We start from the raw sequence: 19,285 nt of genomic DNA, 5'->3' as shown, positions 1-19,285 counted from the left end.
AAATATGGGGTCATTCAGTACACAACCTATATAAAAATGGGGTCATTCAGTATGGAAATTTAAATAAAGGGGCCATTGGGGTAACAAACTGTAAAATTGGGGTCATTGGGTACAAGATTGCCACAAAGGTGTCATTGAGTACACATAAATAAGTGCCAAAACTGCTAAAAAGAAACTTGGCCACCCTGGGAAGTCGAATCAATTAACAATGCGAAGCAACTGGATGATTGAATTTGAAAAATCCCATTATTTCTCGAGGAGAACACAAATGCCACCTAACTTTTGGAATAAAAATGGGGTCATTGGGTAGCTGGAAATATGGAAAAAAAGGGGGGGTGTCATTGAGTACCTGAATTTTTTTAAAGGGGGTTATTGGGTATTAGGTAGGACAATAACACAAAAAAGGGGGTCATTGGGTACAAGCCGGTTTGAAATAGGGGGTCTATCCCGAGGCACATGATGAATATCCGTTATGGAAGAAAAAAAAAGACAGGATGAGCAGGTTATTTTGAGTATGACCTTTAAAATGACCCCAGTCTGCAGTCGGTCACAACTATACAAAATACACAAGTAAATTTCATAATTTTAAGTAAAAATCATAATGTTAGGGCTCAGGTTAAGGTAGGGCTGGATATAATTGTAACATTTTAAGGTAATTTAAGACATTACCCGATTGGTCAGCGACACTTGATCCCCGTCACACGTCTTGTCATGTCCGGCTAATCACCTTATACTGTCAGTTAGATAGAGGCGGCTTCAGCAAACGCGCAAGGTTTATAAAGGCCTTTTTAATGCCCTGCTGTGTTGGGTGGAGAAGTCCAAGCACCTATCAGGGCCTATTGTTCCTTCAAAGAGGCCGCATTTAATCGAATTGTCTCCACGACTCCAAATCATTATGGTAAGAAAAGCAGATTAAATACGTATTTTTAGGATGATTTTTGGACACCGATCAAGACTGGGAGGATTTAAGGTCATATGTCAAAAAGATGGGTAAAAGATGGGAATAAAAATGATCTTAATTCAATTTTCCCTGTCTGTCCCCAGAGATCTTATCCTTATAACAAGTATTTAAAATGAGCTTATCCATATAGGCCCTATTTTAATCAAAGTAATAAGCTGAATTTATTACACTTGTTCACTGAGCGATTGTGACGCATTGCTTTTGAAAAACAAAATAGCAGAATGTTGCGATGCATTGAAAATCAGCTGATCAGTAAACGGGGCGGCGGGTTGCAAGACTGATTGGCCAGTCGTCAGCAGGGGCGTACGGGGAGCCGGTGGACTGCCACAACCATTTTCAGGGATAAAGTGGGGACGGCAAAGAGTAGGCCTAGTATGGCACGCGAGACAAGACAAAAAACGGCGAGACTTAAAAAATGACGTCCAGTTTAAAAAATGAAGCCGAGAATAAAAAAATTAACGTCGAGAATAAAAACAACGTCGAGAATGAAATGATAACGTCGAGAATGAAATAATAACGTCGAGTTTTAAAATACAACGTTGAGTTCAAAACGATGACGTTGAGATTGTAAAACGAACGCCGAGTTTGTAACGGGCCGAGTTTTTTCGCGTCCAGATTTTTTTTCGCGTCCAGATTTTTTCGCGCCGAGAAGCGCCCTCTATAGTCTTTCTGTATATATTATATCTCAATACTAGTAATTATTATAAACCATGCAATTTATTGATTATTTACTAATATTATTCATATTTGAAAGAAACAACAATGATAAAGATAGCACCTGAGCTGTGATTATTGGCAGTATATTGTTCATGTTTCATTGTAGGTAAGTGCTATGCGTGTTTGTTTAAGTCCATGATAGTGATAGTGTCTCCTTATCTATGGTTGAATCCAGCATGGTCTTGACTTGGTGGAGGTCAGTGCAGAACTGCCTAGCACATGAAAAGCACATAGTATGGGGTGGGTTACCATGGTTATCAGGTCAAATTGCAAGGATAGGACAGGAAATGGGCAAGGTCAGTGATGTAATGTTAGGTATGGGTAGCAGGTAGGGTCAAAATGGGTTAACAAAGACACATTGGGTATGGAGGCAACATAAGACAAAACATGAAATTTATAGGCCTACCTGTTACAATATTAATTTGAGTGATAATTCATGTTTGACCAATTTAATTGGCTCTGGGGAGTGTACAGGGTGTCCCAGAAAAATAAACAACTGGACCTAAGTTGAGAAATAGGCATCAGAATCCAAATATTAAAAAAACAGCGTATAGCCCATTATAATACGATGATTTTACTTGAATCGGTTGAATGATTGCAAATAAATTAGCGATTACATAACGCATGAATCAATCACTTCATTTCAAGTTTGAAAGAAAGTTCATTCAGAATCAGAATCAGCATTTTATAGACAATCATCCAAACAAAGCAGGTATAAGTCAAACTAGACATTAAATGAAACTACAGGATCGAACATAGAGAATACAACATATTATTATGAACATGAGAAATTAACTATCATTATTTTAACATGTTTAAAGAACGTTTTTTAAGTAGAAAGAATGAAATTAGCAAGATCAGTGATGGCATCATTCTCATTATCGCTCATAATGAATATAAACTTATTATTATCATTAAGGTTGCCAATATCAAAATTTCAAACAAAGTAGGCTACATGCCAATAGGCTTTATATTTTGGTAAAATTCTTTTCGTTCTTTAAATAATCTGTTAATAAGTTTTAATCTGTTCAATAAGTTTGTTGCAGAAATCAAAGTTTTCCCGGACAAAATGTTAATTTAAATATTGTCCTGAATAATGAATGCAAAAGTTTTAAACAAAACATTGCACAGTATCAACAATTACACTGTAAATTGGCTAGAACACATTGAACAGGTCCCCCTAAAAATCATAATAGAAGAAACAAAGTAATAATTCCCATGTGCATCTTCCTTTTTAGCACCTTTTTTTTGCCCAAATGGGTAAAATTACACAATTGTACGCGCTTCGTGCGCGATGACCCATCAAATAGCAAAACGCACGTTCATCTAGGGATAAAATAGTCCAAAATATTTTCGTGCGCACAAAATGTCACATCAGCGAAACCGGAATGCTCTTCCCCCCTACTAGCGCCCCCCCCCCCCCCTAGATGTTAATGCTTCCACCGCGACTGCTTAAAGCAGGATTAACATAACACCGTTGGATTATAAGAGGACTAAATTTAATGAGATACACAATCTTTATAAGGAAGGGGCAAAAAAAAAAAAAAAGCAGGGGGGGCACTTCAATATGAAATGGATATAGGTGTAGGGCTGACACTTTCACAGTAAGGGGCATTTGGTGAGAGCAAAATATAAAAAAAATATGGGGTCATTGGGTAAGAGCATACATATTGGCATTTGGTGAGATCAAAATGCACAAAATATGGGGTCATTTGGGTGACAGACGGACCGTTTGAATCTAAATTAGTCGGGGCATTTTTTAAAATAGGGTCTTCGGACGAGACCCTCGAAAATTGAATTTCTAGTTCTAAATGGCTTCAAATGGCTTTGTTATTTCAAAATATAAGTAACAAAATCAGTGATAGATGACTCGTTGCCGTTCAAATGGATATACATGTATAAGGGTCTTTGGGTGACAGATCAAAAGGAAAATATAAGGAGTATTTGGGTGACAGAGCATGTGATAATAAAAAAAAAAAATGGGGTCTTTGGGTGACTGCGGTGCTGATAAAGGGAGTCTTAATGGCCCTATACGCGTCACTTCCCGCGGAAATTGCATTGATGCGGGCATTATCATGATTATGTAGGCCCTAATCGCTCATTTCTTCACAAACAGTCAACCGAATCAAATATATTTTGCGTACATAATAATATTATAATAATATGATGCACAATACAATGAGCTAAACGCCACTTTTTACATTTTTTCCGATGCCTATTTCTTGACTTATGTCCAAATTCATTCACCAGGGTATTTCTGGTACACCTTGTATATCATGTTATGCTGGTTATTTAAATTTCACACGACATGGCAAGTATACAGCTAGAAAGGTCGTAACTTATTATTACACAAATGCTCTTCTACCATATTCTTCCTAGTCTTTCCACGGAATTAACCTCTGAATCAATGTCTGTCCTCTGAATCTCACTCATAAGATTTGCCACACTCACCATATTCTTTTATTTCCGCCATTGCAGATATTGAAAATGACTAGCTATTTGGACCATGTCAACATGGCCAATCAGAAACTATAGAGGGCGCTTCTCGACGCGAAAAAATCTGGACGCGAAAAAAAATCTGGACGCGAAGAAACTCGGCGTTACAAACTCGGCGTTGGTTTTACAATCTCAACGTCATCGTTTTGAACTCAACGTCGTATTTTAAAACTCGACGTTATCATTTCATTCTCAACGTCATTTTTTTTCATTCTTGGCGTCATTTTTTAAACTGGACGTCATTTTTTAAGTCTCGCCGTTTTTGTCCGGTGTGGCGTGCCATAGCCTAGAGTGTCCTTAAAATGACTAAAAATGGTTTTTAAAAAAAAGAAATATTTTGATAGCAAAGTCAAAATTTATATCAATATTGTGATTGAAGGATTACCACCCGGTATTACAATTTAATTAATTTTATGCTACTTTGGTAAAAATTATTTTGGATCAGGACGACTTATATATTATAGGCCTAGGGCTTAATATACTATACAGTAAGAAGTATGATAGCCTGTATAGGCCTACATGTAGTAGCAGTGGCTATGGAAGGGGGGCATTTTGACGGAAGCCCCAATTACCTTAAGCCCCCATTCATTGTAAGGTAATAATTTGAAGGTATTAATAATTTGAAACTAAAATTAATAATTTTTAGGTAAAAGTAACGATTTTAAAGGAAATTTCATAATTTTAAGATAAAATTCATATTAAAAAAAAATCACAATTATAATATTCAGAATTTTAAGTAAGGGCCTAATGTTATTTAAATGTAATATTAATACCTATTTCAAGGTAAAATATATTATTATAAAGCAAAATTCATAACTTATCAAATTCAAAAGTTCATGACAAAAGTCATAATTTTTAATTGCAAAGTAAATTTCATAATTGTTAAGTAAAATTCAAAATTTAAGGTAAAATTCGGATAATACTTTTGACCTAAATATGACCTCCCCCCCCCCCGAAAAAAATGTAAATCTTCCAGAAAACAACAACTTCTCTTTTAACTTAAGTTAACGTCAAATGTGTCATCATATGTAGGACAATAACACAAAAAAGGGGGTCATTGGGTACAAGCCGGTTTGAAATAGGGGGTCTATCCCGAGGCACATGATGCCCCCCGGATTTTGGCCTCATTATAAAAAATAAATCTTCCAGAGCGTATATGGGTTGGTTGTACATTAGTCTAGACAAAATTTCAATAAATCATCTTTCAAAAGGCATTTGTAAGTAAAGTAAGTAAAAGTTGATAACCTATGTATCTTTACTAATTTGGACTTGCTGAATCAAAAAAAAAGACAAAAAAAAAGACAGTGAGCAGGTTATTTTGAGTATGATTAAAATGCCCCCACTCTGCAGTCGGTCACAACTATACAAAATACACAAGTAAATTTCACAATTTTAAGTAAAAATCATAATGTTATGGTAGGGCTGGATATAATTGTAACTTTTTAAGGTAATATAAGCCATTACCCAATTGGTCAGCGACACTTGATCCCTGTCACACATCTTGTCGTGTCCGGCTAATCACCTTATACTGTCAGTCAAATAGAAGCGGCTTCAACAAACACGCAAGGTTTATAAAGGCCTTTTTATTAATGCCCTGATGCTGTGTTGGGTGGAGAAGTCCAAGCACCTATCAGGGCCTATTGTTCCTTCAAAGAGACCGCATTTAATCGAATTGTCTCCACGACTCCAAATCATTATGGTAAGAAAAGCAGATTAAATACGTATTGTTAGGCTGATTTTTTGGACACCGATCAAGACTGGGAGGATTTAAGGTCATATGTCAAAAAGATGGGTAAAAGATGTGAATAAAAATTATCTTAATTCAATTTTCCCTGTCTGTCCCCAAAAATATTTAAATTGAGCTTATCCGTATTTTACTTCGGTAGGCCCTATTTTAATAAAAGTAATAAGCTGTGGAAGGGGTCATTTTGACGGAAGCCACAATTACCTTAAGCCCCAGTAGTTTAAGGTAAAATTCATTTTAAGGTAATAATTTGAAGGTATTAAACTAAAATTAATAACTTTAAGGTAAAAGTAATAGTTTTAAAGGAAATTTCATAATTTAAGGTAAAATTCATAAATTTTTAAAACTTAAATGTAATATTAATAACCATTTCAAGCTAAAGTATATAATTATAAAGCAAAATTCATAACATAATCAAATTCAAAAGTTCATGGCAAAAATCATAATTTATGATTGCAAAGGCGGTAAATTTCATAGGCCTAATTGTTAAGTTAAATTCATAATTTAAGGTAAAATTCGGATAATACTTTTGACCTAATTATGACCCCCCAAAAATTAAAATCTTCCAGAAAACAACAACAACAACTTCTCTTTCAACTTAAGTTAAATTCAAGGGGGTCATTTGGTATTAGGTAGGACAATAACACAAAAAGGGGGTCATTGGGTACAAGCCGGTTTGAAAATGACCCCAGTCTGCAGTCAAATTTCATAATTTTGATTGAAGATTGGTATAGCATCTATCTACTGCTGATATTGATGTTAATGAAGCAGCTATATAGTGATGGTATTGATACAGCTGCTATCTACTGTTGATATTGGTACATGGTATTGATGAAGTAGTTATCTACTGCTGATATTGGTATTGATGAAGTAGTTACCTAATGCTGATATTGATATTGATGAAGAAGTTATCTACTGCTTAGTGATATTAGTATTGGTGAAGTAGCTATCTACTGCTGATATTGGTTTTGTTGAAGAAGTTATCTAATGCTCAGTGATATTAGTATTGATGAAGTAGCTACCTACTGCTGATATTGATATTGATGAAGTAGCTATCTACTGCTTGATATTAGTATTGGTGAAGTAGCTATCTACTGCTGATATTGGTATTGATGAAGAAGTTATAGGCTACTTGATATTAGTATCAGTGAAGTAGCTATCTACTGTTGATATTGATGAAGTAGCTATCTACTGCACTGCTGATATTGGTATTGATGAAGAAGTTACCTACTGCTGATATCAGTATTGGTGAAGTAGCTATCTCACTGCTGATATTGGTATTGATGAAGAAGCTATCTACTGCTGATACCGTATTAGTATTGGTGAAGTAGCTATATACTGCTGATATTGGTATTGATGAAGAAGTTATCTACTACTGATATTGGCATTGATGAAGTCGCTATCTAATGCTGATATTGGTACTGATGAAGAAGTTATCTACTGCTTGGTATTAGTTGTTATCTACTGCTGATATATTAGTATTGGTGAAGTAGCTATCTACTGCACATATTGGTATTAATGAAAAAGTTATCTACTGCTGATATTTGTATTGGTATCTACTGCTGATATTGGTATTGTTGAAGAAGTTTATATCTATTGCTAATAAAGTATTGATGAAGTAGCTACTGCCGATATTTGTATTAATAATGTAACTTTCTACTGCTGGTATTTGTATTGATGAAGTAGCTATCTACTGATATTGGTATTGATGAAGTAGCTATCTACTGCTAATATTTGTATTGATGAAGTAGCTATTTACTGTCGAAATTGGTAGCTCATTATCTTCTGCTATCTACTGCTTGATATTAGTATTGGTGAAGTAGCTATCTAATGCTGATACGGTATTGGTATTGATGAAGAAGTTATCTACTGCTGATATTAGTATTGGTGAAGTAGCTATCTACTGCTGATATTGGTATTGTTGAAGAAGTTATCTACTGCTCAGTGATATTAGTATTGATGAAGTAGCTAACTACTGCTGATATTGATATTGATGAAGTAGCTATCTACTGCAGATATTGGTATTAATGAAAAAGTTATCTACTGCTGATATTAGTATTGGTATTGGTAAGACACACACACACACACACACACACCCGACACAAAAATTCGAGATTTTTATACCACTTTATGTACAAAAAAAAATCTTGCTGATTAATTCGTTTATCGTGAAATTTGAATTAAACGAAATTACAACACATTTGTCTATGGAGCAGTGTAATATAAATTATAGGCCTAATCATGCATAACTCACAAACGTTAAATCGGAATCAACTGAAATTTTTGGAATAAATTTTGCTCCTTTAATAAACTATTAATAAAATCAACTCTGATTTGCAGCTATTTTCCCTCTATATTTTGATGTGCATCTATTTCTTGGAGTGATCCAATGCTTGTGCCAGTGCAAGGGCACATGGTTAACAATCCGTGCTAGTACAAATGACAAGACAAATGGCAACAAAATAATAAAGATAAGTTAAAGAATAAACATTTTCGCTAAAATGACTTTTTACAAGTGCAGACAATTGTATTGTTTCCAATGTTGCTCTTCACTGAACTGAGTTTTAGCGATAAGCATACCGTGAACCATGTCAAAGCACGGTATCACCGAAAACGAGTACAAGATACCATGCATGCATGTCATCAGGCGGCGGATGACATGATCGAGCCGGCAACTTGTGAAACCGCCCGGCCGTATGGCATTTTCCAATATAGTCGGTTAGTTTTGTGGGGTTCATTATCGAACCCCAACGGTTTTAGCTTGTATTTATATTATTTATCAACATAGGCCTATTTGTTTGTGATATTTCAAGCGTTTTAAAATTTCAAAATAATCCCATTCAATTACACGGTTGACGATGAAAATTTACTGAATTTAGAGAATGCAATGCGGCCACCACCTGCATGCCATGCAGTCACTGCAACCAACGCAACTGCAAGAATGTCGAACATTCTTAGGTTATGCCAGTAAAATAATTATTTTATGGACAAAAATGCTCTTACAAAGGTGTAAAAAATCCAACTTTGTATTAATTTTTGTCCATATTTTGAAAAATAACCAATATTTAAAACTTGTCATATAATTTAGTAACGACTAATATAATCAATAATAATAATAAAAAAACCCCATAATTTACATGCCTTTTGATGTTATTTCCCTTTTTATCTGGTATGTTATTCCTCAAATTGTTCGAATTCTGCAGCTGCAGACTGAGACAAGTTCGACAATGGTGCATCATGTTTGCCAGATGATGATCATGATTGGAGCATCTTGAGAGGAAATTTCACGTCATGTAGCCTAAATATTGTATACAAACTAACGATATTTAGACAATAATTAACAGATATCGTTATTATTTTGTGAAAGTTTAACAGATATCATTTATATAGAAGGATGATATTTTGACGATATATATCATGTAAATATCACAGTTCTAAACATCTATGACTATCAGATAATTTAGAAAAGCACGATATTTTAACATATTTGGTGAGATTCCTATTGATATTTTCAATGAAACTTGATAGTTGTTTGATGCTTTCAAGATACAGGTTTCCGATGATAGCAGCGTCGATGCTTTGATATTTTGTAACGATATTGCAAAAAAAATAAAAATATAAAAAAACTGAAAACAATCCTGTACCATCATGATACATACAATATTATAGGCCTAGTTTTTATCTTTTTTAAAACTTGATGTACATTATACTATCGACAACTGTGATTGGTTAACAGGAATTTACCATTCATCTTTAAGACATTACCCAATTGGTCAGCGAGACTTGATCCCCGTCACACGTCTTGTCATGTCCAGCTAATCACCTTACTGTCAGATAGAAGCGGCTTCAATAAACACGCAAGGTTTATAAAGGCCTTTTTAATACCCTGCTGTGTTGGGTGGAGAAGTCCAAGCACCTATCAGGGCCTATTGTTCCTTCAAAGAGGCCGCATTTAATCGAATTGTCTCCACGACTCCAAATCATTATGGTAAGAAAAGCAGATTAAATACATATTGTTAGGCTGATTTTTTGGACACCGATCAAGACTGGGAGGATTTAAGGTCATATGTCAAAAAGATGGGTAAAAGATGGGAATAAAATTATCTTAATTCAATTTTCTCTGTCTGTCCCCAGAGATCTTATCCTTATAACAAGTATTTAAAATGAGCTTATCCGTATTTTAACCATTTTCGGTAGGCCCTATTTTAATAAAAGTAATAAGCTGAATTTATTACACTTGTTCACTGAGCGATTGTGACTCATTGCTTTTGAAAAACAAAATAGCAGAATTTTGCGATGCATGTAAATTTGAAAATCAGCTGATCAGCAATGGGGCGGGTTGCTAGAATGATGGTTAGTCGTCATGGGCGTACGGGGAGCCGGTGGATTGCCGCAGACATTTTCAGGGATAAAATGGGGACGGCAAAGAGTAAAGTGTCCTGAAATGACTAAAATGGGCAAAAAAATGACAATCGGGGACGAAAATTTGGATTTGAATGCCACACTAAAAAATTAAAATTAAAATCTTCCAGAAATCAACTTCTCTTTCAACTTAAAAGGGCATTTCGTGATCCACAGCCTCATCCCCCACTGGAAACCTCTGGCTACATATTGTTTATGTATATACCAAAACTGTCTTGCAGATTAATTCGTTTAGCAAAAATATCGTCATATCTGAATGTCGTTCTGGTATACCAGAACGAAATTACAACAGTGGATTATACATAACTCTCAAACGCAAAATCGGAATCAACTGACATTTTGGGAATAAGCTTTTTTCGTGGATATGATCTACTGAAAAATGTCATAACTTAGAGGATGCTAGGATCACGAAATCCACATTTAAACGTGACGAGGTACCACACATCCTTTTGTGGTTCTCAGTGCGGAGATTTCCTAATTTTATGGCAAAGTTCATAATTGCAATGTAAAATTCATAATTAAGGTAAATTTCGGATGATGGAGGCACTTCCCGGGGGGGGGCGGGGTGCGACGCCAAAGGCCCCCCAAAATCCCCCTTTTTTTTACCCAAAAAGTCCCATTTGCGAACGTAGAGGTTTTTTATGCCTTTTTGGTCCAAGACAGTGAGCAGGTTATTTTGAGAATGATCTTTAAAATGACCCCAATCTGCAGTCGGTCACAACTATAATACAAAATACACAAGTACGGTAAATTTCATAATTTTAAGTAAAAGTCATAATATAATTGTAACATTTTAAGGTAATTTACGACATTACCCGATTGGTCAGCGACACTTTGATCCCTGTCACACATCTTGTCATGTCCGGCTAATCACCTTACTGTCAGTTAGATAGAATCGGCTTCAATAAACACGCAAGGTTTATAAAGGCCTTTTTAATACCCTGCTGTGTTGGGTGGAGAAGTCCAAGCACCTATCAGGGCCTATTGTTCTATCAAAGAGGCCGCATTTAATCGAATTGTCTGTACCCAAACTCATGAAGAAAAGCAAATTAAAATACGCATTGATACGCTTTAATACTTGTTGGACACCTGTCAAGAGATGATTTTCGGAAAAGACAATTTTGTCTTCAAAATGGATGAACAAAATGCTGCGGGGGGCAAGAAAGTTATCATGTCTTCGCAATTCGGGGATCGAAAATGGGTCTATGAGGAAAACATCAACAATATAAATGATCTTCGGGGAAACAGTGGCGGATACAGGAAAATTTGGGAATGGGCCGGGCAAACTCGAAGTTTTTGCCGCCGCCATTTTTGATCGCGTTGTACTACGCAGAGGTGTTTGATACAGAATTGGAAACTTTTCCACAATAATGGCCTAATAAGCCAAATCGACTTACAAAATATTTAAAATGTTTTATTGCAATAAAAATTGTTTAAAAAACGTGATTATTTCATAAATTAATTATTTAATATATTGTTAATGATAACATTACAACAATAATAATAGGCCAAGTAAAATAAAAAACACGTTTCACGTTTGGGTTTTTGAAGAAAGAAGTGCAATTTACGTGATTTTATCAACTGGTATACATGTAAAACGACCGGGCCTTGAAATACAGCCTATATAAATTAATATCATGAATATCATTGCTATCAGAAGATATCATTATTATTTTATCATAACATTACCAACACGCTCATATAAGAATTATATATGCCCATTTTACCCAATTTTATTTTTTTACAACATGAAACATGGTAATATTTTTATTTCAAAATATTTGACTAAATATCAATTATATTTTTCAAGATATAAATATTAGCAAACAAAATGTATATTAAGGGATCGGACAGCGACAGAGACACCAAATTGCATTCTAAATGTTTGTGCAATGTCCTGATGATGAAACGTGATTTAAAAAAAAAATTATATAAATTTTATGGCAAAACCTTGAAGCAAACTTTTAAATCTAATGATGTGTACTTAAAGTGTATGTAGCTGGGAGTGAAAGCCGACCAGCATTTGAAAATGTTGACCTTTCGTATTGAAGATTTTGAACTATCATATTGAACATTTTTTCCCAAATTAAAGACCTAAGAATTTTGGGTCATTGGAAGAAAATATATTATACTGGGAAGTTAAGATTATTTGATATCAGAAGGACATTCCTCGTATTCAGAATGCAATTTGGACGTGTATGTGTCTGATGTGCTCTCATGTCCCACAAAAAATAGGCCTACTGTGCAAACGTCGCTATCCGTTCCCTTAAGATTGAAAAATAATTGGCAAGTTATTTAAAAAAAAACGAGGGGTAAAATTCAAAATGTTAAGCTAAAATTATGAATTGAAGGTAAAACAATTTTAACATGTTTAAAAGGTAAAAACTTCATATTTTGTGAAGTAAAATTTCTAGTTTAAGGAAAAATTTGCATGATATCTTTGGCCTCTCCCCCAAAAAAAAATGACATACACATCTGCCTGCCAAAAGTATCTTGCCCCTCCTGATTTGCCAAAAATTGCTTGCCCCACATTCTTGGCCTGCTAAAAATCTCACCATCCGGTACCCCTTGCAAATTGATACTTGTACTTGCGAACGTAGCAAACAGGAAATTTTACAATTCAAGTACTGTTACTGTACATTTTTGTACTGTTTTCCTAAACCATGTAAACCATATCTTTTCCAATATAAACATGGAAATCCCTGATGGAAATAGTAGATGTTGCTTTTCTAAAGTATCGACAACTGTGATTGGTTAGCAATTATTGACCACTCATTTTCCAAGACATTACCCGATTGGTCAGCGAGACTTGATCCCTGTCACGCGTCTTGTCATGTCCAGCTAATCACCTTACTGTCAGTCAAATAGAAGCGGCTTCAACAAACACGCAAGGTTTATAAAGGCCTTTTTAATGCCCTGCTGTGTTGGGTGGAGAAGTCCAAGCACCTATCAGGGCCTATTGTTCCTTCAAAGAGGCCGCAATAATCGCATTGTCTCCACGACTCCAAATCATTAGGTAAGAAAAGCAGATTAAAATACGTATTGATAGGCTTATATTTGGAAACCTATCAAGACTGGGAAGATAAAAAATGGTGAATAAAAATGCAGTTTTACTTTTATATTCTTCAGTCCTTTATCTTTTTTTTTATAGATCATAAAAAACAAGGATTTTAAAAATGAGTTTAATATACCCGTTTTTCAACTTATACTAAAATAGGCGGGCGCTGTATAGAGCTATATCAACAACCGAAATCTGAATTATGTGAGCAAAACAATTACCAAATAATTGTTTTTAATTCTGTTGAATTTACCAAATGTTGGGTAAGTTTTAACCAAATTTGGTTGCTTGCGGAGTCGATTGACTGTTCATAAAGTTGTTGGTAATTGTGGTATCTTGCCCAACTTGTTAAATTGGCGGTGTATGGCCGCGTGCATGCATTTTATTTATTTTGCTGATGAACCGCAAGCGGTTTGTTTCAGCACATTGAATTTGTTAAAATGTTGTTTCATGTGTGAACGCGGATTAAGACAGTGTGATTCGGCATCTTTGTTAAGTGATTCGTGTTAATTCTGATTATCACTTTAAAATTAACTCCCATTCAAATTTGTGGCCTCATGCCGAAAAACAAATCGGCGGCATATTGTACAAATATCTGCCTTTATGTGGTTGTCTCTATAATTTTGAGATGTTAGGAATAAGAAAACCCATATTTTAATCATATTTTATGTGTGTACAGTGTTGGGTATCTTAATTCTTGAATTAAATATGACCGAATCAGCCTTTATGTCATAATCATTTACACCGAAATTGCCCGTTTTGACTAAACGTTTAATACCCCATATAAACTCGATTTTCTCCGTATTACATTTATATTTAGGCCCTATTGGCGTGAATGTGCTGAAAACTTTTAATACTGTTCATTTAAGGAGTTAACTGAATAAAGATGACCATACAAGTATCTGCCCCACAAAAGAATAATGTACTACACTGCAAATAAAAATGTTTAGGTTTATGTAACATTTGTAAACACATGAACGTGTTTATTAACAACTTAAGATATTTAATATCCACATTATCTTGAAAGTACTGATATTTTCAGAAACCTCAATACATACATAGGAATAAAACCTAACACTTTCATTCCCTTTTCAAATAATTGCACTCTAAAGTTTATACTTAAACACACCAGTGTTATAAACGGTTATAAACACTACCAACATAAACGCTTCCTTAAACACCATGTTTAAATTGTAAACATTTTTAGTGTTTAAGGTAAACATTTACTCCAAACACTAACAAAACTAACCAACTTATTTGTAGGAAGCGTTTATATTGTTAGTGTTTATAACACGTTGGTGTGTTAAAGTATAAAACTTTAGAGTGTGATTATTTGACAAGGGAATGAAAGTGTTAGGGTTTATCCTAGAGTAGAGGTTTCTAAAAATACCAGAAACTTCTAGATTAAATGTGGATGTGAACTATTTTAAGTTGTTAATAAACACGTTCATGTTTAAGTGTTACAGAAATCTATACAAAGTAATTCCAAAAAACAATTTGCAGTGTATGCATGTACATGTATTAGGGATTTCAAACATATTACAACTTGACTAATTTTATAGGACCAAAACATGGGTCGCAGGAATAGTATGAATAGGGTGAGACTCTGAAAACTACCATGGGAAAAGAGATGAGCAAGGAAACATTTCTTTCTTTTAAAACATTTCATCCAATAAAGGATGTTTTTAATAATAATAATAGATAAATTATTCTGTTTCAAACATAATTATACAAAATATAAGCTCAATGACATTCATGTGAAAACAATTTCAATATAACAATTAAGATATGTGGTAAATTAAGTTTTTGTACCAGCATTTTTCCATCGACCATTCTACTTTATCTTTGAGCATTTTTCCATTGACCATTCTACTTTAAACGTTGCTCTTTTTTCATGCACACCAAATTATGGTGAAAAGTATCAAGCGCCTAGATTTAATACTTCCTTCCAATGCTTTCACTTTGTAAACATGTTTAAAAGCTAAATATTATGTACCAAATTCCTGAACACCAATGTTCAATTTAAGTTAAGTATAATACTGTATTTAAACAAGTTTACAAAGTGATGGTAAGAATGCGAATGGTGCTCAAAATATGCTAAACACTGTTTTGTAATGCTTGTTATAAATACGCTGACAGGCTTTGCAACTCAATTTGTTTTTTGTTCCGTATATAACAAGATTTCATGTTCAAATTCAACAACAGAATGAATTTCTTCTTTTGGTAGACTCTGCAGAATTAAAGCATTTTCGTGATACAAAACACATTCTGAAATGCATGTATAAACTTGCAACTCCGCGATGTCTACATCAAGGTGAACTTCATTATGTTATCATATTTTACATGTATAATATCTCCAGTACATCTCAACATGTATAAATAAATTTCCAACATTTTTGTTGAGATTTTTCCATGTTTTTGCATTATACCTAAATTGAATATTAAATGCGTTTGTTGAAAAATGCAAATGCAAGATATCTCACACTAGTGCAAGATATGCAAGATCATTTGCATTTTAAGTTTTTTTAGCAATGATTTGCTCAAGCCACAATATTAGATCTCGATCATATTCTACTAATTTGGTCATTTTTTGCCAAAAGATTAAAAAATTGGGAATTCAACATATTATTTATGACAAAAAAGTCGGATGTTAATTCAAAATTGCAATTAATTCAATGGCTAAATGTATTTGAAAAGATCGTACATTTATGGCTTTAATTTGATCTGATATAAAAATGTATTATCACACAATTTAACAAAAACTGAAAGTTATATTGCATTACATTTACATAATATTTATATTGCTTGACACACAAAATTGTTCTTGAATTGAAATACAGTTTAACACATGAAAGTAAATTCATAATCATTGCACATATCATCACAAATTTGACACACTGTAAAGTCTTTGACAGTTCAAAGTTTAAGTTCAAGACATAACGTCGACAAATTCGGTTTCATCTTCATCCTCCTCAGAAATCTGTTTAGCTTTCTTGACGGCATGTGTTTTGAGATGTTTAGCAAGATGGTCACTTCTCATAAAACGCTTTCCACAGTCTGTACACACAAATCTCTTCTCTCCCGTATGGGTGCGAAGATGTCGTTGGAGTTCATCTGATCGCGTGAAACTCTTGCCACAGAATAACCAGTTGCATACGAAGGGACGCTCACCAGAATGCCATCGAAGATGAGCCTTGAGATGTGATGTCTTACCGTAGACTTTCCCACAGCCAGGAATATGACAGATATGTTGCTTCTTCTTAGTAGGATCACTTGAGTTGTTTGGATTCTGACAGTTCGGACACCTACAACGACGACAACGACGAGCTGCAAGCTTGGCAAGAGATTTATGTTCTATAAGTCCAGCGATTTGAGCGGGTGATGGATAGCCAGGCAATGGCGGTGAGGTTTGTCCATGAAACATAGCAGCAGTTGGACCGAAAGCAAACGGGTGTGGTGGTGACAAAGGTGATGGTGGTAAAGACGGAGTCTGACCACCAACACTCCACCAAGGTAGTTCTTCAGATGCAGCAGAGATATGTAACGGAGAATGCATAGAATGTCCAGGATGATGATGCATAGGTGGGCTCAAAGCTGCCTGTTGATGATGGTGATGAGGGTGAATAAATGGTATAGTAAGTCCACTAGCACACGAACTTGGTACCGCGGCACGAAATCCAGCATTGGGACAAGACGGCTTCATGGTGTGATACTCAGGGTACATGGACATGAGATGATGATCAGCTGGAGGTGTAGGAGGCATTTCATAAGTTGGTGGTAAAGCTCCTGATGGCGGGGATGATGGTGGTTGAATGGTGTGACCAGGCGCGAGGGCTCCCATCATCGCCGGATGCTGCTGGGGCAACGGCTGCTTGACGTGGTGGTGATGGTGGTGTAGCACGGGATTAGTAGGCACGGGCCGGGCAATTTCTCGCTGTTGCATCGGGGGCTGAGTCATGTGTGTAGCGGCGGCCCCACCGATTTTGTTACATGTTGCTGCTAACATAGCCAGAGGACTTGGTTTAGATGCTGATACAGGTTCCTCAGGAAGCTGAAATGACACAGAAAAAGAAATATATCATAAGTATGTTGAAATACATTGGAAAATTGAGTTGAAAATAGGCCCTACTTACAAAGTGATGATTTTACTCGTGATTTTACTATAAACATACATGTTGTTATTATTTTCTGCTGCATTTCCAATTCATTTTAATATGATACATTCAAAAGAACAAAATGTAATGTCACAATAACGTGAGCTGACATGTAAAATAATAGTACTTCTGTAAATAACATTATATAAATATAATATAGTACACGCATATATTTTTACAGCAATTGGTATTATATTCTTACCTGCAGAAATCTATCCGCCATGTTTAGTTCAGGCATGTTGCCACGTAAGTGCATTTAAGGTAAAAGCAGTATGATAATATTCAAAATAATGTATAGCACGATGATATTGTATTATGTCCACGAGAATAATTCGGTATGATGTGTTCAGCACGGAGCCTAGCAATCAAATGTGATTTCTAGCTCGGTTGGTGAGGGTTTTTGTAGAGTAAGTGTGAATAGGCGGAACACATCTTACGGGCAGTATGAAGCTTTCATGTGCCGCACACCAATCATGACTGCATAATGGTTCTTTGATGAACCCCGCCGACCAATGGTACTCAATAGCGGCTACTATGAAAGACCCACCGGATCCATTAGGTCGGGACAAAAGCCCCGCTGCTTGTTTGTTGACATGAAAAATAACGTTGATTATGAGGAGGGTTGTCCCGGGCGGTACAATAGGCGGGCAACTTAATGAAGTAATAGTTCGCTACCACTTTTGTGTAAACAAATAATTGGATTGGAGAGATCAAAGGGCCAGCGCAGCACGCTGATTGGTTAGTTTGTGGTGCGTGTCTGTTGGATTCTAATGATATGCGTCAGTCTAGGCAATGATAAGCAGGTCGGTGAGCGTAGGGCTAATTTAGTTGTTAGCTTACCTATTGATAACATAGATTAAAGCGGACCGCACTCGATGGGGTGGCCACTCCATGCTTATCCTACGTGTGTTCAGAATGACCAGTACAGCAAAATATATCATTTTCTGATCAAAATAAAATTATTTAAATTCTGTCATTTCATTTTTCATTTTGACCTAAAAGTGTCCTTCTTGATGAATGGTAATTGTCTACTAAGGAAACATTTTCCACGCCCTTTCCTGTATTAGGCACTTGAAACTTGATTTTGAGTTTAGCGTCCACCGCCCGCGTTATGAATATTGTGCCGCGTTTGAGATATTAAATCTGAAAATAATTCATTATTTTGCAAATTACTACTAAACCAGAAAGAAAATTTTGTTCTGCAAAATTCAAAAAAACTATAGAAAGCCTTGAGAACTATTAGATGAATTCATCTAAATATTTTAGCATTAAAAATATACAGGTTTTTGACCCTTGCTCTATCCAATTATTTCAATTGTACCTTTGGGATACCAGGGTACACTAGAAGAGAAATCAACCTAGCCAAAATGTTTTTACCAGATTGTTGTTGTAAATCATTTTAAAACTAGAAAAGACCTAGTTTTGACAAATTATTGGTGCCAAAAATTTATTTCATGTTCTGCATGATTGATATTTTTGTATTTAATGACTCAACGCCCCCCCCCTATTTCCTCCTATCTTAAATGTATACGCAGAGGGTAGTACAAATTGGAGACTTCGGAATACATTTATTTTGTTTTAAAACTTGAAAAACAAAAAGCAAGATAATTATACTTTTATAAATGTTTATGTGTGTTTGTGACACCATATTGCGACTTGCGATACCCAATTAGAATGAACAAAAGCGCATAAGCATTGGTAAAAGGCCGCTGATAATGAAACCTTGAAAATAA

General features: G+C 35.1%; 1 protein-coding gene across 1 annotated transcript; it reads right to left on the bottom strand.

The window, feature by feature from the left end:
- Positions 1-16,072: 16,072 nt before the first annotated feature.
- On the bottom strand, positions 16,073-17,991 carry LOC140155147 (transcription factor Sp5-like). The gene is made up of 2 exons (XM_072177871.1): positions 17,755-17,991; positions 16,073-17,449 (listed from the first exon to the last, which is right to left on the bottom strand). The coding sequence occupies exons 1-2, from the start codon at positions 17,806-17,808 to the stop codon at positions 16,328-16,330; spliced, it is 1,176 nt and encodes a 391-aa protein (XP_072033972.1). The 5' UTR covers positions 17,809-17,991; the 3' UTR covers positions 16,073-16,327.
- Positions 17,992-19,285: the final 1,294 nt, after the last annotated feature.

This window comes from Amphiura filiformis, chromosome 6 (genome assembly GCF_039555335.1).
Source record: "Amphiura filiformis chromosome 6, Afil_fr2py, whole genome shotgun sequence".
Classification (NCBI taxonomy): Eukaryota; Metazoa; Echinodermata; class Ophiuroidea; order Amphilepidida; family Amphiuridae; genus Amphiura; species Amphiura filiformis.
The sequence above is the reverse complement of the archived record's forward strand: the minus strand, read 5'-3'. Positions and strand labels throughout refer to the sequence as shown.

Excerpts from the sequence above, each read along its gene's own strand:
- LOC140155147 (XM_072177871.1), bottom strand. The coding sequence starts at position 17,808 with ATGCACTTACGTGGCAACATGCCTGAACTAAACATGGCGGATAGATTT. Across the intron at positions 17,450-17,754 it reads TGGCGGATAGATTTCTGCAG|CTTCCTGAGGAACCTGTATC; the intron begins GTAAGAATATAA and ends GTGTCATTTCAG.